Consider the following 20,596-nt stretch of genomic DNA (forward strand, 5'->3'; position numbering starts at 1 on the left):
TCTTGTTAGTTCAGCTGTGGGACAGCCTGAACCTTCCCTGCTGCCGGCTGAACCTCCAGCTTTCGTGGCTGCTGCTTGCAATGACCACTGCCACCAGCAGCTGAATCCCTGGCTGGGCACCAGCATTTGGAGCTGCCAGGAGGTGCTGGGGATGGCTGTGTTTCTTGGAGAGTGCTGCAGGGTGGCATCTAACAATGCCTGGAATAGGTGCAAGTCAGAGAGACAGAGTCCAGTGCATTGCATGGAGGCACTGCCAGGCACGGCCATGCTCCTGATGCCTATTTTTCAGTGTGTCTTTTTTTTTTGCTTCTGACTGCACTAAACTCAAGGTATTGCTTGCTTTTCCCTTGGAGCTCCTTAGCTCAGCTCATGCCTCAAGAACTCCTTTGCTCCTGGCAGTCCTCGGGTCCCTTGCCCACCTGCACGTGCACTGCTGAATAGCACAGAGTGCTTCTGGCAGCTGTAAGGTGTTCCCTCTCACCTCTCTGCTGTGCTCATTGGCTCACTCTCTTCAGCACTTCGTGCCCTCGCTTTCTAGTGTATTTTTCTTTTTTCCTTTTTTTTTCTTTTTTTTTTCTCTTGAGGACTAATTTTTTCTTCTGGTGTTCTGTGAAGCTGCTGGAGGTTCCTCTGTCCCTGTCTGCCTTACTTATGATGGGCTGTAAACTCTTCTACTTGGCAATTGAACTCTCCTCACAAGTGATGCCCAGGAGTGTAGGGATTATGCACAGTACCAGCAAGCACAAGGATGCTATACAGAGAGTTCTTGGGGCCAAATTCCATGTACTCAGTCCTCATGGCTACGGAACTGACTGAAGACTGTCCCTACTGAGCTTTTAGTTTGTGCTCTTTGCTCTTCCAAGACATTGAGCAGTATCTAGCTAAAGTGTTTCAAGGACTGGAAGAAATCTTCCCTAGAAAGAAAGGTTGACGGCCAAGGAATAAAAGGGCTGCAGCTAGTCAATTCATATTCTGCAGAAATTTGCATACTGCAGCAATTCTTGGATTAGTGTCAGGGAAAAAAATGGCATTAACATTTAGATGTATGGAATTGCTTTCTCATACAGAGGAGAGAGTTTTCCAGACACCTTTGGTATTTAAGGAGCTTCCCTTACATCCCTTATCCAAATGTATATGGATCATTTTCCTTTGTAACTCTACTACTGCTCAAAGTTCAGATATGGGCAGGAAAAACCCATTTGTAACATATTTGTGGTATTGCTTGTCACTCAACACTTTAGACTTGTCTGCTCTCTTCTCATCATAGTACTTAATTTCTGAATACCAAACTCCCTCAAACTTGCCCCTAATTTCCTGGTGTGGCAGGAACTGAAGGTTTCCTTATTTATTTCCCTGTCTGAAATACAGCTCTGCTGAACCATCTGAGGGTTCTGGTGTGGTTGCAGCAGGAAGTGTTGCGTTCACATTGGAGAATGAGATAGAGATCAGGAGCTGTTAAGGGCCTGTGGCTTAGTCAGAGGCAGGAGCTGCTGACTCTTAGTTGAATGTTCAGTCTGACGCTGCTCCTAAGTGTCCTAGATTTGTTGCCAGTGGTGAAAGGAAGAAGTCAGTGTTTAGTCTGTTTACATTCGTTCTTTGGATGGCTTTTTATAGGAGAAGATCCTGTGACAAAAACCCACCCACATATATAGAGTGCATCATCACCCAGCCCAGGGAAGAGGCATGGGGAAGAAGAGCACATGTTCGAAGGGAGAAGCAAGAGATGAAATAAAAGGGACACAAAGAGATCCTGGTCATCAGGAACATTAGAAGGACCATTTGAAACTTGTAGTTTAAACAAATCTTGAGTATAACTTCAGATAAACTATCAGGTGTTGAAGGAGGGGATCCAGGGGAATCTCTATCTTGTCCTCCAGTGGCAAATATTGCTGCTTTAAAACAAAATATTCCAAGTTACTACATCTCCCTCATTTAAGTATATTCACATATTTGAAATACATGAATGGGGAAGTTTGGTGCCCAGAAATCCTGTGATTTCAATATATCAGGTGTGAAATACCTTGGCATGCACTGCGCACTACACAAAGAGACAGCAGATGAATTTGGTATTAAATTTTCCTGGCTGTTGCTGTTTGTGTCCAGGAGATGTCACTGAGAATCTGCAACAAACCAGCCTAACTGGGGACCTGCTGGTTGGAGTTCCTGGTCTAGAGTGCAGCAGCCTGGGGAAAGCCTGACTGAATTTTCATGACAGCATATTCTACATCACTGCTGACTGCAGACAGTGCAGCTGGAGATCCAGCTGCCATGCATCAACATTTGGCATCGCCCCAAGGCCAGTGGGGAGGTCAATGTGGAGGCCTTGGCTCTGCTCAGCATTTGAAATCCAATTCAGTGCAGTATGAATGATGGTTTTTTGTGCTTTCTCTCTTGGCTGAGAGGCTTTTGGGTCTCTGTAGGCCTGTTTTCTCCCTAGCAAGGTGAGTTTAGTGAATGATCTAACACAACGGAGTCATTTTCAGATGTAATCAAAGCAATAATCAACCTTCAGGAAGGAAAAGAGAGGCTAAAGGTAGTGTGCTGATACCATGTCATCAGATGTCAAGAAGAAGAAGGGTTTCCTTGTTCAAAATCCCTGTTCTCTAGAGCTCTGAATTTTCCCTTGTGCAAACATTGTATTCTGCAGCATTCCAGCTCTCCATGGCCAGACAGCACAGAAGGGATTTTAAATAATCCAACCAAGGCTGTGAGGATAGGGCAGAGGCAGGATCAGGACTAGCAAGGGACTCTCCACTCTACAGAGAAGCATCCAGCAATTGCTGGAGCACCTCCTTGCAGTGTCCACCAACACAGGAGCAGGAGAAAGTGGTTTGTGGCATCAGCTGTGGCTATCAACAGGGAAAGGCAATGGTGGATGGGAGCAACCTGGAAACAGGGATTATTCATGGGGATTTAGAAAGTGCTTTCAAGGAATGCAAATGCCTTTTTTTTTTTTTTTTTCGCACTCCCATGCTCCTAATGGGATAATTTATTGGATATTTTCCTGAGGAAGGTAATTTACTGCCTCACAGCTTCCCCTTTACTAAAGAGAAGAATCTGGCTGTCCCTTGGGCAAGGGTCCTCTGTGTGTCATAAATGACTCAGAAAACTGTGTCTACAGCAGAACTACACTCACTATTGGGTTGTTAGAGAATTCTTGAGCCTGGTGCGAAAAATAGGTTTACATAAAGATTGCAGAGAAAGGAGAAAGACCCAGGGAAAAGCTTATCCTTAATACCCTGTTTAAGGAGACCTAAGCAATAAGCTACCTGTAGCAAAAGCTTTGTTTCATCGTGTTCCTTTAAGTGCTGCTGCCTCCTCAGTCTGCTCTCAGCTTTGAGCCCAAGCTGGTGAGAAAACCCCTCCTAACTTCTGTGTGGTTGGACTGATGCCCAGATTTATCAGTGGAACCAAGTTGGGATTGGTGCTACAAGTAAACAGGGTTTGTGCCCTGGACTACAGCAACTCTGGAGCTGAGCAACTCTATCAGGAGAGATGTAAAGGCTGCTTGGTTCCAAGGGGCTTGGCTCCATGCTTCCTGTAGCTCTACCTGAATCTGGATCAGGGAATCCCTCAGAAAGGGACTCTTCTTAACCTTATTGCTTATGAGTATGGCAATTCTCTGTCCTGTTTAATCGAGGTTTGATGCAAATAAGCATGATAAGCAAAATTCCTCCATGCACTTTGAGCATTCTTAAGGAAAGACCTAAGCCTGGATTGGTCCCAGGCCTGTATTGTGGGCTATATATATATATTCAAAGCTTGTATGCTCTGTTACTTCATTTCATTTGATGTCTAGAAGGAATTGGAGAGCACTGTACCTATACATAGGGAAATACTGTAATATCATCACAAGGAATTATTTGGAAATGGGAAACAAAGAATGAAAAAAAGCACTTAATCAGAATTGTGCAAAGATTAATGGAAAAAGCTGATAATTTCAAAGACTAGAATCTCATCAGGAGTGAACAGAGGTAATGAAACTAGAGTGAGTTGTATCAGATGGGAGCTGATGACGATTACTGGATGTGGGTACTTTACAAGGACAAATATGCCAGTGTTTCCCACTTGAGTACTGACCAGTCTGTCTAAAGGCATAAAATCACTTTCTAAACTTTATGACTTGTCTTTTGCAGGAGGAAGAGGGAAGGATGGGGCACCCATTATAACCTTTCCAGAATTTGCAGGATTCAGTGAGATACCTGATGACGATTTTCTGAATGTGGTCACTTATCTAACCAGCATTCCCAGGTGAGGCTAAGCACAAATTTCTGTTGCTTTCCTGAAGAGTTTTGCTTCCCCAATGGCTTGCTGAATTCAGTGGTGCTACCAGGACATACCAGTTCCTCTGCATTTCTCCAGCCATTATGAAACTTCCCTATCTACTGGAACTGTGTAATTTGCATGGAAAAGAAAGCTTCACACAGGGCAGGTTGAACTGAATTGGAGCAGGAATAGATCTGAAGAGGAGCAGCATAGATGGCAGATCAAAGGGAGCTAAGAGGGATTGTTTGTGAAAAGTCTCAGGGGCACTGGATGTATTAAGGGAAGGGCTGCTTAGGAAGCAGCCATACATAGGTCCCATGACTGCTTATTCTCCAAGTGCATCTTTCTATCCAGCTTTCCCTTTGCTGAAAAAGCAAGTGAGGTGCCCCACTGACAGGATTCTGGCAAGCACCATGTGCTTTCTGGTACTTCATTTCTTTGGAGGTTGCTCCACAACCAGGATAATTTCCTTGCTTTTTGCCTGCAGCTTTATAAGGATAATGAAACAAACTGACTTCCCCTGCTCTGAGGAAATGTACTAAGGCATGCCTGCTGAATTACTTTTTGTTCATCTAAGAGAGTTTAATATTTTTTCAGTCCCCTGATCCTGTCTCTAGACCATCACTCTCTGTGCTAGTGAGAAGCACAGCAACAATTTATTTCCTGTGGTCTTCTGTAAAAAGGTGCTATGGGAATCATAGCGGAAAATGTGCCTCCTTCAAGTTTGAGTGAGAAGTTTTACAGCTCTACCTATGTGTATTCCCCATACTTGCCAAAGTTGTTGCCAAACAGCTGGCAAAGCAAGCTGAGAGAAACCACATACTGTGAATTTAACCGTTTCATTGTTTCACTCTGCTCTGTGGAACTTTTGTTCTGCCAGGGGAAACTTTGTTTTGAGTATTTCTTTACTCCCTTCAGGACTGGGAGGGTGACCAGCTTCAGGGTATGTACAACAGCAGCAGTGGCTGAGAAAACCACAAAACTAGTTTTAAAGTACTTTGTACTTTGCATACAGGAAGATGATTCCCAGTGATTTTGTCGCATGTTGGGGAACCAGCATGTTGCATTGTCAACGTGATGGACAGAAATGCTTTGAGCTTCTTCAGCCTGTGTGAAGCCCAAAAGCACAGATGGGTCCAAAAGAAATTAGCCAAATTCGTGAAGGATTGCTCCATCAATGCAGCCAATGGACACAATGGTTCAAATGTAAACTCAGGCTGAAGAAATTAATTTATTCCTTAATGCTGGCACTTGGGAGAATATACCAAGAGAAGTATTGTCCTTCTCATTTTTCTGCTGCCTTTGTCTCAGTAGCCACTATCTACCCACACTGGAGTCAGGGCGTTGAGCTAGATGGACCTTTGCATTGATTCAGTTTCAGTTCTGTGTTTTCTCTTCCCCTGAGGAATCCCAGAGCCATGTGCAAAGAATGAAGAATTGAGTTTCAAAACTTTGTAAGTCAGGAGGGCTCTGATATACCTATTTTACAGATGCTGAGATACGTGTGAGTAATATCTCCTCTGCGGGCTCACCAAAACTTGTGTTAAGTGACTGTTCAGTTTGCTCTAAATGACCTGTTCAAGGTCAGTGACAAACTGGGGCTTTAAGGTACATTTTCTGCATACCAGCACATTGGCCAGAATTCCTTTTTCTTAAATTTGACATGGATTAAGTACTTTGATAAACTGGTGTCCTTCTCTCCTTACGAAAGGATTCAACGTCTCAAGTCAGTGTTCAAGGGCTAACCTGAATGCAGACCTGAGGATGGAACAGTTCTGCTGATTGCAGATATTTCATTCAGGGAAAGGGAACCTTTCTGCTAGACATCTGTAGATTTAGGCAAATGTGCCAGAATTTATTTTGGAGGTAAGCCTGATGTTTATCTGGTTTTCAGGATTGTCTTCAAATCCTTCTTTTCAGAGAACTGGAGAAACCCCAATGCATTTTCATTATGAGGGTAGAGATATTATGGTACTGACACTGAGAAAACATTGATGGAATGTGTGTGTGGGTTTATTTTTAAACAAACTTTCTCTGGACGCAAACTCGAGTGGAGGTTCTCAGCTGTGCATCCACTGGTGCTGATGCTGCCACCTCAGCCAGGCCTCATCCCGTAGCTGTTTGTCTGCATCCATCCCTTGGAGCCAAATGACATTCAGACCTTGGCATGGTCTTTCAGCATGCTGGTTGAAACAGAATCACTTGCTGACACTCTCTGTTTCCCTGGTTAAATTTAGGACTTCAGTCAGTCCTATCTAGCTAAAAAGAAAAAAATATTCACAACCCCCCTCCCAACAACAACAACAAACAAACAACTCCACAAACAAGCAAAATGATAAAAAATCTCCACATCAAAAAGCAAACATACAAGTACCATTGGCTTATCTCAGTGACAACAACTGCTGCTTTGCTGAGCATCATTTGAATGTGAAGGCCCCGGGTTGAGACTTTGGTGTTTAGTTTCTCACCCTCTCTGTAACAATCTGCAACACACACAATATCTTTGTTGCCCTTATTTGAACCTTATCAAGGAATTTTGTTCCGTGGAGTATTTGTTGAGCTACTGAAGGATATGTGTGTGTTTGTGTATATCCAAGACTACTGAAGGGTATGTATGCATTTGTGTATTTATAAAAGGTAATACAGATGAATTGTGCTTGAGAGGCACTGCTGCAAATACATTTTCTGTCCTCTGCAGAGAGCTGCATGTTGCACTGCTAAAGAGGAAAGGTCATGTATTGTCACTGAATTTTGTAATCCTGAGAGGAATGCAGTAAAAATAGTGAATTGGAAAATTCAGTGAGTTTTCCTGTTAGCAGTATGAACTACTAGGAGTCTTCACATGGCATCCCAGTTTTGCACAGTACTTTGGCTTTCAGTTTATGATCCTGCAGATCTGCAGCAAGAGCTCAGAGTTTTTCCTGTGTTGGTGGTCTTCAGTAGATTATTGACAAGAGTTTGGGTAAAATGACCCATGGAAACAATGTTCCTGACTTGATCCTTGTATGGACAGCAGAATAGGGATCAAGGAGATATTTTAAACAAATTTTTTTGTTCTTAATCTGTGATTGGATATTTAATTGCAGTATGTCCTCTGATTATGACACTTATACTCTTCCTTTCTGCCTCTGGTTTGTCCTGGGATGACTGAGCCATCCTGCTCTCGTGAAGTGTCTGGACACTCAGTGTGTACTTTTTAGCTTCTCCACTGCTGAGTGCTCTTAGAAGGCAGAGAGAAGAGCAGTCCTGCTGAAACCTTGCACTCCAGAGTGGGATTTTTGAGAGGGAAAGAGAGGATGGGGTATTTATGAGGTCTACATAGATGCAATGGAGCACCAAATCACTGCCTCTTAGATCCTCCTTGAAAAGCACTGAGAAGGAACAGGAACTGTTATTCTAGCCAGTACATTGAAAAGGATAGTTTTGAATGACTTACAACCCCAGAACAAGTTTGTGATTGGCAAAATAGAACTCTTCAATTTCTGCTTTGCCTACCAGAATTCCTGGGGCTTTGTGTACACAAGTCAGGGGATACTGATGCCCTGGAGCTCAGTGCCTCTGTCAGGTGTCAGCATACTTGGAGAAGGAAAACTGTAGGGGGGTGTCTAATAGCTTAAGTTATTTTGCAGGGAAAAAAAGAAAAAAAAAAGATCTGGAGGTTTTGTCTTCAAAAGAGCACAGTGTAATTTGTGATCCTGAACTATTCATGCCACCTAGACTGGCAGCAGAGTAGCACAGCAGCTGAGAGATTCAGCAGATAAAATATTCATGTTTTGTGTAAGCTGCTAGCCTTATGCTGGAAGGAGAAATTTTGCTGGCTTTCCTTTTCATGTGCGTTTCTGCCAAATATTCATTCTTTCCACTGTACGTTGTGTTTTCATAATGGGCTCTGAGCGTGGTGTGACGGAGGCTGTGTTTTGCTGCAGTTCTCTGCCTTGGAACAGGAGTGTCTCCCTGTAACCCAGCACACCTATTTCATCTGTTTTGCAGTCTGGAGGCTGCCAGCATCGGATTCATCATCATCATAGACAGGCGACGGGACAAATGGAGTGCAGTCAAGGCATCCCTGACACGAATAGCAGTAAGTGCTTGCTTTTGTTATTTATCTTATAGAAATTAAAATTGTCTTCTGAACCCTCAGCACACGATACAGCCTCCTGTGCTCATTTTAAGCTCCCTTTTTCTGGCTGTGGATGCAGATTCTCCCCGGCCCTGCAGCTCATAAGCGTTAAATAAGAGAGGGAGGAAGCTGCAGAGTCAAATTACATAGTCTTGTTTGCTGCTGAATTAGGACAAATTCCTTATTTTCTGGCTTGATTGCAATATAAATTCTGGTAATTTGAAGTTGGTTCCTAGAGGACTCTAAGAGGTACCCCTTCCATGCCCTGAGGAGGTATGACGTGGCCTGCTTATGAAAGAAATAGATCCCAAGGGATTTGTGTTTGCATAGCAGTAAATTATCTCTGTCAGAAACTCTTAATAGCTTATTATATCTCATTTGCAAAAGTCAGAGCTGGGCACTGATTTTCAGTGCTGTGAAAACCAGCTGGTTTTATACATCTCTTACTAGGAGCATTTACTGTGTGAGGATCAAGCACTCACACACAGAGGTGTAGGGTAGCAGGATGACAAAGGCGACTTTAAGTTCTTTCAATGTATTTAGACAGAAATATTTTTCATTCTCAGGCTTTTTTGCTGTTCTCTTCAAGAAATTGTTCTTTTTTTATGCTTGATGAGCTCAGAGGAGTGTGAGAGATGTAGGCTGGGTGTTGCAGGCAGGGCCATGTCTGATGAATATGTTGAGTGCCTGCCTGTGTGTAAAAATATGTGAGGTTAAAAGGATTCAAAACCCTTAGCAGAGTGAATAGGTAGGTCAGCATGGGGAATCTATCTGTGCTACCAGCTTCCCTCACCAGTCCAACGTGGGCAGCCAGCTTTGCCCTCTAGTGGCTGCAGCCTAAAAAACTGGGAAAACCTCTGGCGTGGTGGTGCAAATGGGGCTTGGTGGGGTTTGGATCTGGGGGAGAAAGGCACTTGTCAGGAACCTTGGAGTTCTGTGATAAATCTGTATCATGAAACAACATGTGGCTGGGCAGCAAAATCCATGGGTCAGTCTTCCTGTTGGGTTTGGAAATAGTGACAATGAGTACGGGCTGAATGGACCAGCTGATGCAATGAGCAGCTGGACTGAGCAAGATCCAGTAAATCCTACCTGCTTTGCCCTGGTGAGGAAACACTTGGCTGAAAACTCCCTTGTAAGGTAGAAATGTGCCTTCTAAGAATTCAATATTTCTTGCAGGGAGCATTTCCAGGAAACCTGCAGCTGGTGTTTGTCCTGAGACCCTCCCGCTTTATCCAAAGGGCAATCGCTGACATTGGCATTAAACTCTATCGAGATGACTTTAAAATGAAGGTACCGGTAAGCATGCAGTTTTTTGTCCATGCATTTTCTTTATCTCCATTTCTGCACGTCTGGGCTGGCAGCAATTTCTCATAATACAGGATTGCAAGTGGCACCTGGGGCCTTTCATCCAGGTCTGTATGGTGATGCAAAGAGTTGATTAGGAGTGGATGGTTCATTGTATTTAATAAACATCTTCCCATGTCCAGTCTAGCTTTAAAATGTGACTCAGTTTTTAAGTGCTGGCATTTTAACTCAGTGGAGATATTCCCTTCTTGTAGGAAGAGGTAGATCCTGCTCCAGTGACAAACATAAATATTCAGGACTACAGAGCAGCAAAAGCCTAGGGCAGAATTCTGCACTATTTGATGGGTTATCCATGGGAGTGCTGACTGTCCCTGTAACATTTGTTATTCTGAATGACTTTTATGCCTCCCATGCCCTCAAGATTCAGAGTTTGTGTTTTACTTATTTTTATATGCACTTGGCATATGCTGTAGGTTGATGAGACTGTGATGTGAAGAAGGTTATCAATCCTGAAAAAGTTTGAGATTATTCTATGAGGGATCTTTTAGGAGTTGTTTTTTATGAGTTGTTTTTAGTTGCATGTTTGCATGCGGTGTCAAAAAAATTTTAAGTTTTATAAATAAGCTTGAATTATGATTATTGATGATATTTCATGCTGGATCAGACTCATGCTGTGTTCCACGGTGACTTTACTGGAGGGATTTCAGATGACTGTTTTGGATTTTGCTTTTGGGTTTATGTTGTTTTGCTAAATACTTATGGTTTTCCAACAAATTCTGGCTCTGTCATCACTCGAGTTTGAAGTTCAGGTGTTTAAAACACTTTCTGATTCTCCTGAAGTGAGATACAGCATCTGTTTATTACAGTGCATACAGAAAACGAGCTATGAACATACATTGGGCTACTGTGGTTAAATTGTAACATTTACTGTCACTGGATAGGGTGGCTTTTTGGTAAAATGCAAAATTGAAAAAAAAAATAGTTTGAATACAAAGCAAAATATTTTATAGTACTTTAAAAATGGATATACCTATATTTAATATGCCCCAATCTGTTATTATAGCAACAGTTGTACCAGTGACTGCAGCCTGGAAAGGGACAGCTTCATCAAGGACTGGCATTTTCCACCAGTTCAGCATTTCTTGTACTTTTAGCAGTTAATTTGATGTCAGAGTGGCATTTCAAAACTTGGAAGGGATCAAAGTTGGAAGGGAGGTTAATTCTAGGTGGACTCAAGCACTGCATTAAGTATGAAATGCTAACTTACCCTTCTTACAGGCAGGAAAATCAAGATATCAGTTTAGTTTGGGTTCATCTTGGAATTTTGAGTCATTCTGGCTATGTCCACAGAGCTTAGAGAACAACCTTACAAAAACTAAGAGCATGAAACACTTGCAGGATCTGCCTGCCTCCTGCCCTGATGTCTGTGGACAGCCTGTCAGATTTATATACAGTCTGCCCACATATGTCTGATGCTATTCTAAGTTGCTTACGGTTGTACTACAGGTGTTTCAAGTTCCTGGGATCTGTCATGCTCTCTGGAGGGGCTTTTCTCCTGTGTTGCAGCTCATCCTAAAAGTAGCATCTGGGTATGTCCTTGTATACCCAGTTTCAGAGGGGGGAAGTTACTGAGAATGATGTCTTGTCCCATTTGAAAACAGCATCCTAAATGCCAAGAGAACAGGACCAGAGAGTTCTTCTTCCATTGGAGATGTCCTTACTCAAGGAATTAGGGATCAGTACCTGTCTTCAGTATCATGGCAATCTTTTAAATTGTTTGCAGGATTTTTGTTTTTGTTGTGTTTGGCCCTGTGACAACATTCATGTAATAATTGGGCTGTGGATGGGTGGCATTTCCTATCACAACTGTGAGTGAGTCAGGACCAAGACATGAGCATTCAAAAGGAGCTCCAAGAATATTGTGTGCATTTGTTAAGAAAAAAAAATAGTTTATTTGAGTTATCTGACTGCAAATATGTTCAGTAAAATATATTTGCTGGGTTAAATCAACACTGGAATGAGTAGAAACCAGAAGATCAGACAGGAACTGGAAATAAAGGCTGAAATAACCAACCAGACACAAAAAGTAAATGCAGGATTTATATCACACTGGCATACAAATGTGGGTAATAAAACTTCATCAGGTAAATTTCTATTGGGATACTGATTTGATTAGATATCATTAACCAAGATCAAGATACAGAAATATAGGAGACACAGCAGGGTTTATTTGAGTTTAAAATCTGTGAATTCAAAAGGAACACTCAGAGATGTACCCAAAGAACCTCCCATCATAGGAAGTGAATTAAAGTATCTTCAGAACATGCATAAAAGGCTGAACAATCTGTCCATAGCAAACGCTTCCTTGAACTTCGTAAGCTGTGACATCTTTTTGACAGCCTAACCCATCCAGAAGCAGCTCCATGTTCCACACTGACGCTTCTCTTCTAAACTGTTGCTCCCTTGCACTCTCCAGCTGACTGACTGTGGCTGTCTTCTGTCTGGCAAGCAGCATGGGAGATGCTAATGCTCTCTTAGACTGGTTTTTTTAGATGGATGCTGGATTGCTCATAGGCTTTCTCCTGCAGGAATGCCTGCATAGTGAAGACCCATGCCCTGTTGGGTAGCACCATAGCTGGCAATATTAATAGGTTTGTTTTGTAGCTCATGCTGAGCATACTAGGTTAAAGCAAAAACAAAATTCTTCCTTAAAAAACTTGCATGACAGTGTTCTTCTGTGGTTTCAGTGATGTTTGAAGTATCAGAAGATTTCCAACTTGTCATCAACATCTCTGATAGGAAAGAGCTACAAAGCAGTTAGGACTTACTTTTTCAAATGTGATTTCCAGTTCAGAATTAGTCCTTAGACTTTATGTTCCAGTGTGAGACCTTTTCAAGATGATGCAGCTTTTTGAGCTTTCTGGCTTTGATCATAACAGAGCAGTGTTTCATAACACATTCAGGGAACAGTTTTTCCTTTAACTTTGGTTGAGGTACTCACCTTTCTTTGCCACAGTCTCTTCATCAACAGGATCTTGTTTCCATGTTTGAAGACAGGGGTCAAGGAGAAGATGAACTGCTGGAAGTGAAAAAGAGTAGAGTGAGGGCCTACTTGAGAATTTTCAGCCTGTATGGGTCCCTGGGGCCAAGTGCATCCTCCACTATATTCTTGTATCCAAGTTAGGTTAAAGTTTGGATGGATGGACGACTACATATGGTTTTAAAAACTGGTTTCATGATGGATTAGGAGGGTAATGGTAATGGGTCATACTCTGCCTGGAAATGGGCAACGAGTGGAGTGTTGTAGTGATACCTGCTGGGACCTGCCCTGTTTGATGTCTTCATCGGTGCATAGAAGAGGAAACAGGCTGCACTGTCATCAAGAGTGCAGATAACACTAAACCAGGAGGAGCAGATGGTGTACTCCAGGACAGAGCCACTGGAACAGAAACTCAAGGAATGGGCTGACCGGCATATTATTTTACATATACAAAAGGGGCAAAGCAAAGTCATGCAACTGGGAAAGAATTTCCTTCCAGAAGGATTTTCTTCCTCAAGAAAGATCTCATTCTTCCCTTCAAGTTCTTCCCTTTCAACAACACAACAGTTATGCTGTTGACAACAGTTCACACTGTAGCCTGACTCTCTGGGGAGCATCTCTGCAGAAAAGGAGCTGGGAACATGGTAGGCAGCAAACTGTACATGAGCCAGAGTGTGCCCTGGCAGCAAAGGAAGCCATCAGCATCCTGTATTAACAGGAGCATAGCTAGCAGGTTGAGACAAGCACTCGTCCACCTTAACTTGGCTCTAATTAAATGGCATTAAGAGCACCCTGTTGAGTTTTGGTTCCCCCAGTACAAGAAAAATATTAATCTGGAATAATGTTGGAGAGCCAAGAAGGTCAGGACTTGAAGCGTGTGTTCTGTGAGAAGATGCTGAGGGAACTGTGCTTGTCTAATGTGGAGAAGGGAAGGCTTAGGAGGGTTAATATGAAATAGCAGCAGCTTTCCAGTCCCTCCAAGCAGGTTACTGGGCACTGCAGCCAGCTTGTGCATGATGGTAAGACAAGAAGTAACTGCCATAAGGTGAAACAAGGACAGCTCTGACTTGGCATAAGGTAAAACTTTCTCACCACAAAGACAGGCAGCAGACCAGACTGCCCAAACAGGCTGTACAATCTCCAATCCTTGGATATTTTTAAGTCTCAGGTGGATAAAACCCTAAGCAACCTGGTTTGATCTCACAGCTGACACAGCTTTGAAAAAAAAGTTGGACTAGAGAGCTGAGATTCCTGGCAAGCCAAATTATTCTAGAAAGATTCTGTAACAAAGATCACCCAAAAACTTGTTCAGGTTTCTTCTCAAGGCTTTTCTTAGAGAAGTTCTTGCCTAGAATATGAATCCTCTTGTCTCCATAAATCATCACTCATCTCACTGTCCACAGTGTTTGCCAGTGTACTTACCATGCTCCATTGGGGCCTGCTGACATGCAGAGCCACTTAAGCTTTCTTTAAATAAGGACAAGTAACACATTTGACATATTACTGACATTTATTAATTTAAAATTCGTAGTCATTTGTGCTCAAATTCTTATTCTTCTGTTCCTGAAATCATGGCATATCTTTTAGCTGTTGGAACAACAATTAATGTGTGCTATTTCTGTAACCACTTGTGTTGACAAATTTACAGTGGTTGCCAAAAGGTAATGTTGCTTATCTGAAGCTGAATTCAAATCTTGTTTGGCTTTCTTCAAGCAAATCTAGTGGTAAGGAGATTCAGAAGTAAAAAAAATGGATCTAGGTTTATCTCTCCTTTCCCTTCCATTATGATTTTAAATGGAAAAATGCCAGTGAATTCAGTGAACATACAGTGCCAAAAAAAATCAGAAAACTGAAAGAAAAATCTTATTCTCAATGGTTTCATTTTGGCACTTCCCTGGATCAGGTGGTTGGTGTTGAGGAAGCTGTTTAACTTGCCTGTGCCTCCATTTTTCTCTAAATAAGAGTTATCTAGAGAATAAATTATTTTATGGAAGTTTGTGTGAAAATTATCAATACCATACTTTTGCTCTTGATGCATAAGCAAAATGAGGCAGCCCAGCAAGGAGGAAGATGATGTCAAACCAAGGTTAGTTCAAGAATGTCCATGTACACATTCAGAAAGCAAAATCTAGAAAAAATTAACTGTGGCCACGGCATAAGAAAATGGAAAATGAGAACTGATAGCCTCTGGTGGAACTGCAGTGGTCATATACATTAAGGCAAACCCAGATCCTTGGAACAATGATTGAAAGGCTTGTTATTTCTCTCAGTCTGGTGTGTTTGGATTCATTTCAGATCATCATGTTAAATTCTGTCTCTGATCTGCATGGCTACATTGACAAGAGTCAGCTGACCCGGGAGCTGGGAGGAACCCTGGAGTACGGGCACAGCCAGTGGATCCATCACCGAACGGTGAGTGCTGCTGCCCCTCTTACACATCCACACCAGAGCTGTCCACAGGACAAATGCAAAGCAACCATTAAACAGTAACTTTTCAGTTCCATTACAGCCTATGGATTCTGCCAAGGACTCAGGGAAAGCGGAAATCCATGACTCAGACAGAGAAAAGCAAATTCCCCAGAAGTTTGTCATAGAAGCAGTGGTTGTATCTCACTGCACCCCTGGCCCAGGGCCCAACAGTGTCCTGGTATTCTTACTCAGCAAGGCCCGTGGGCACATGCTCTTGCCTTTTAAATAATTGATGGGATTCATAGGCCTTCAGCTGAAGTTGAAAATAGGCTGTAGCATTTTGATGACTTTACAAAGGTCAGAAGTAAGGTCAAAAGTCTCACGTTATTGAGTTATTATGTCCATGCTTTTAAGAGAATAAAAATACTCAGGGCACTGTATTTTATTTTTCATTTCTATACTATACAAGCATGCACTTCAGCTGGGTCTTATTTTGGGTAACAGAAGAACAGTTGTTACTAGGAAGGCAGAAAGACTTTTTTGTTCTATTGAGGGAACTTGTACAGGTTAGATTGTTTGTTCCCTTTTTGGGCTGGTTAATATATTTCAGTGTCTGCTTCAAAACAATGTAAGCAATTCATTATGGTGCCCACTTTAGATGACAGTTCACAAAAACCAGAATCCAAACTCTGGCACATTAGCAGAAAAAATATTGTCTCATTCTTCCTAAGCAAAAATGGGCTAAGCTGGGTCATGATCATGGAAAAGTAATTTCACAGAGAGTTTATACAATGGTTGCATCTCTCTTTGTGGATCTACTTGCAAGATTGGTATATTAGAGTCCACATCTAATGTGAGCCTCCAAGTTTTGCAAAGTTCTGAGCAGCCCCGTGTTTGAGTCTGTTGTTGCTGATGGGCAGATTACACCTAACTCATAAAAAGAGCTTTTCAGAGGTAATTTAAGCCAAATCAAATCACTTTTTTCACTTTCTTGCTATAGTTTTTGGGTTTTTTGTGCTTTGCTGTCATTATAAAATTAAATTTTAGTCTCCTTGAGAACCACCAAATATTTCAGCCTTCTAAATATGCAAACATAGAATCTGAATTTCATCTAACATTTATTTTCTACATTTATAACTGTGTTGAGTATAATGAGGTTAGGGTTGAGATGAGTGAAAATGCTTATGTCAAAAGTATCAAAAATATGATACTGTCCTTGAAGGAAGGAGGAGTGTGAAGAAATGAATCATCTGTAAGACCTTTCAAACAGCAAAAGGTTTGAAAATATAAAGAGGGATAAAAAGAGTTACAAGAAAGGTTGTACTATTTATTAGTGACAGGGTTTACATAAGGCAATAATACATAGTTTGGTAAAATATGCAAACAAAAATGAGCCAAGAATTTAAGGGAGTAGGGCTATGTAATCCCCAGAGGTTTTGGTTAAATTTGTTGGAAAAATTTTACCAAGCACAGAGACTTGAAAAAAACCAACCCATGGATGTAATTTAGGTACATGAAACAATGTATTGCTCATATATGCAGGAGAGAGTGGGGGCAAGCATGCTATTAAGTGAAACACTGACAAGTTCATGGTGCAGTCAGCCAAGGAATATCTGCTGGAAAAGAGGTTGCCATCAGGGAAGTGTCAGCTTCCATGGCACCTTGAAACAATCTGACATCCAGTCTTGCTGAGCTGTGGTCTTCATGCCCTTTGCTGCTTGTCTCACTGTTCTCATATCTTGTCCTGCTAGTGCTTTTCTTCTGAAAAAGCTTTAAACTCTGGCTAAATGGCAGTGACACAGCAACCTCCTTGCATCATTCACTGTTTCTGCTCTCCTCTCTTGGCTGCCAGGAGCCTATGGACTTTTTTGCCCACAGAGTGAATTTTTGGCTTTCATTAAATGCCTTTTGGTCATGGATAGCCGTGTCTGTGTTGCAGTCAGAAGTGTGACATTTCAGCCAACTCTAATCCAGTAGTTTCAGTGCTGAGAACAGCAGGATACAGCTGCTGAGCACTAAGATAGAGCATATGTGGGTCTGTACTGCTTGTGTTGAAAGCAGACATTAATTTATGGGGGAAGAGGGAAGAAAGCTGTGAACTCTGCTAGCATGGCTTCATGGGGGGCATGTTTGAGATCACAAATGTGGGCTAATTTCTCTCTACATCTTTTGAATGATGATCTACCTCCAGTTTGTTTTTCACTGAGCACATAGCATAAATTTGTCTGTCAGGGTTGCAAACAATGAATTCCCATTATTGCTGGAGAAAGGAATGTGATGTGCAACAACTACATAATGTTTGATTGGGTGTAAGAGCATCCCTAGTGCTTGTTGACTGACTCAAACCTGTGGGGGTTTAGATCAAAAAGTACAAAGAAAAAAGAGCTATACAGAACAACACAGTCACCCCCAAAACACCCCTTGCAGTTACTTGCTACTAGATATAAAGGTTTTAATCACGTCATAGGTCTGAACATTATATTCTGCTCTGAGAAGGTGGCATTATTTTTTTTTTGCAGCCTTCCTCACTTCCCCATTCTTCATTAAAACAACAGAATCCTGACAAGTTTTGCGTTGGTGTACCCAAGTGATAAAGAAACAGCAATGTTCTGATGAATTTATGCATTTTAACTGTATTTGTAGTTACTTGTTCTTGTATTTGTGTACTAGCATGGACAGATGGGAGGAAATGACTAGAATGCATCTTATACAGGGAGGCAAGATAGAGATGCATATATTCAGAAGTCAGAAGAAGACAGATTACTGCTCAGTGTACAATGACTGTATAAATATAAAGGCTTTGCCCTATATATTTTAGTAGTGTTCTCAACTTAAATAAAACCTTAATTAAAAATTTAAATGCAGCAGAATTTCTCAGCAAGCATGGGCAGAGGATCTGAAGTTCCAGGCCTGGCTTTGAAGCTGATGTCCTCTGTGGTTTCATTATGTTTGCTGAGCTCTGGGAGTTCCCCGTTGGCTCATGGAGGTGACAGTGTGTGAACCTGTGAAAAGGTCATTTGTGACACATGGTGTCATTTCTAACTTTTAGCACATCCACCCCAAAAAAGGCAACATGACAGCTTTACAGGCACGGAATACTTGCAGCCCAGTGTGCCAAAAGCACAGAGTGCTCTTAAAGGGCTAAGGGTTAATAAACAATCTGTGACTTTATGCTTTTGCTTTTCTAGGCTATTGAAAACTTTGCTATGACAGTAAAAACAACAGCACAGATGCTACAGGCCTTTGGAACAGACTTAGCAGAGACTGAACTTCCCAACGATGTGCAGTGCACAGAGGAGCTCCTCTCCTCACACACCGACCACCACAGCAAGCTGAAGGTGATTGTTGCCCCATGATGGCTCCAGCAGTGTAATAGAAGAGTTCTGCTCTAACAAAATTTTCTGCCATCACTTGGCAGTCCATTGTCTGGAAACCACTGAGGAGGACAGGCACCAGGGTTCAGGAGGTCAATTCCATTCACCTGTGAAAAACACATTTTACAGCTTCAAGAATGATAAAATGGGGAAGTGTCACTTCCAGTGTGGGAAAAGGATCGATGGGATCACATCTGGAATAGCATGGGCTCCTGATGAGTTCATCAGAAAGGATGGACTTACATTGGAGCAGAAACAGAGAACATCTATGAGGATAGTCAGGAATAGGCAGAATGATCTAACTAGATGATGACTGTTGTTTTGTTTAAAAAAAGTTGGGGCTAGTTTAGCTTTGCAGAGTAAGGATCAGAAGTAAATATTACTGCTGTCAACAAATGCCTTAGGTTAAACACAAAATTAAAAACACTACTTAAGCTATATTAGCACAAGAACAATTTTTATGGAAGAAGCGTGCAGTGGTGTGGGGATTTGGCTTCTGACAAGTTCATGTTTGAGCCTCATTATCTTTTTTATTGCTCATCTTTCATGCTGGGAAGACACTTCTGTAAATGACTTCTCATAGCTCATGTACTGTGGCTCAGCATGGCACAATGTTGTTTGAGGAAATTCCATTAAGAAGTGCAATGTCTCAGCCCAGTCTTTCAGCTCACAATCTACAGCATGCATTCAATTTGTGGTAGGATAATTTATTCTGCAAGTGGCCTGGTCAGATATGCAATTTGCTCAGAAATTACTCTATTACTTTTCTCAGAAACAGATCTACTATTCAAAGTTAAAAGATTTAGGTCTCTGCATTTGCTAGAAAAACGTATCACCTTTGGTAAGGATTTGTATTTTGTTTCAAGCATTTCATCCCTATGAAAGAATCCTCCTTTATCATTACTCTACTGTCACCTAGGAAATGTGAATGTTAGAAGAACATGCAATTTGGGTTTTGGCTTGTTTTTTCCCCCTCAGGATGAGCTGAAGCTAGCAGTGAAGCAGGGAGCCACCTTACTGACGTGTATCCGGGAGCCAGTCACCCGAAGTGCCAACAGCAAACTCAGTCCAGATGAACTGGAAAATGTGGCCACAGTGGAAAGGTCAGTGGAGCTAGATTACCTTGTGCAACTTGCTAATTTATTCCTAGGAGATGCAAATATAATTTAAATATGCAGGTTATAAATTACCACTGGTTCACCTAGTCAGGATTCATTGGACAGGTAAGTCAGAGAAGGGAATGTTTTAGAGGAGGTTACTTGATTAAACTGTCAAGGCAAGTTCAAACAAGTCCTGCATTTCTTGGTAATTTTTGGTCAGACCACTAACTACCTGGCTGAAGATTTAATGTGGGATTTATTTTCTCCGTAACATTTATGGCTTCCAAACTTCTATGCCTGGTTAGAAAGTGGCACGTGAATCTCTGTGGGATGAGCAGGTGGTGTGCTTGTGGGTGTCTGTGGAAATGCTGGGGGAGGAACAGATGAAGATGATACCTGAAACATCCTGTGTGTCACAGCTGCAGACACACACACAGAGAACTCCCTTTTCCTTCCTACAATGCTAGTTATTACCATAAAGCTTTTAGTCACCATGTGGAAGTTTCTGTTGTGCCATGTGATGTAGTGCAAAGAGAAATGCCATGCTAGGGTTTCAGCATGTCTGCATTCACTGGGAACAAAGGTGCTAAAAGTAAAGCTGAGCTGATATTTTTCACTGAATACTTTAAAATCCTTTGAACAGTCATCCTAAGGGAATTTGTGAATTCATCTTGAATTCAATGACTAGCTTTGACTACAAAAAAGTTTTCCAGGGACAGACTGAAAACAGAAATTTGTTTTTGAGAAGAATAGAAGGGAGCTATTGGCATTTGCCCCGATAACTTGATGATTTCAGCACTCACTGATCCTTTATCTGCCGAAAGAATGCCCATCTATTGAAATACAAGTTATTCAAAGAACACTTCCTTTTTGTTTGTTTGGTTTTTTTTACTTGTTTAAAACTGTTCTACTTTGTAATTAATGGATCACTGAGAAATTGTGAGGATTACTCACTAGCCTGGTGTCAGATATTTTACCA

The 20,596-nt window shown here is 41.7% G+C and overlaps 1 protein-coding gene across 3 annotated transcripts in view; it reads left to right on the forward strand.

The window, feature by feature from the left end:
- Window positions 1–20,596, forward strand: part of MCF2L2 (MCF.2 cell line derived transforming sequence-like 2) — a 149,879-nt gene that overhangs the window by 41,212 nt on the left and 88,071 nt on the right. For all 3 annotated transcript variants that reach the window (XM_066193520.1, XM_066193522.1, XM_066193521.1), the window contains exons 3-8: window positions 4,137–4,251; window positions 8,257–8,347; window positions 9,566–9,685; window positions 15,030–15,146; window positions 18,332–18,481; window positions 19,496–19,620. In XM_066193520.1, the coding sequence (XP_066049617.1) occupies window positions 4,137–4,251; window positions 8,257–8,347; window positions 9,566–9,685; window positions 15,030–15,146; window positions 18,332–18,481; window positions 19,496–19,620 (718 nt within the window). The remainder of the gene's footprint in view (window positions 1–4,136; window positions 4,252–8,256; window positions 8,348–9,565; window positions 9,686–15,029; window positions 15,147–18,331; window positions 18,482–19,495; window positions 19,621–20,596) is intronic.

This window comes from Chamaea fasciata, unplaced genomic scaffold (assembly GCF_029207755.1).
Source record: "Chamaea fasciata isolate MVZ Bird 193981 ecotype frontalis unplaced genomic scaffold, bChaFas1.0.hap1 SCAF_11, whole genome shotgun sequence".
Lineage (NCBI taxonomy): Eukaryota > Metazoa > Chordata > Aves > Passeriformes > Sylviidae > Chamaea > Chamaea fasciata.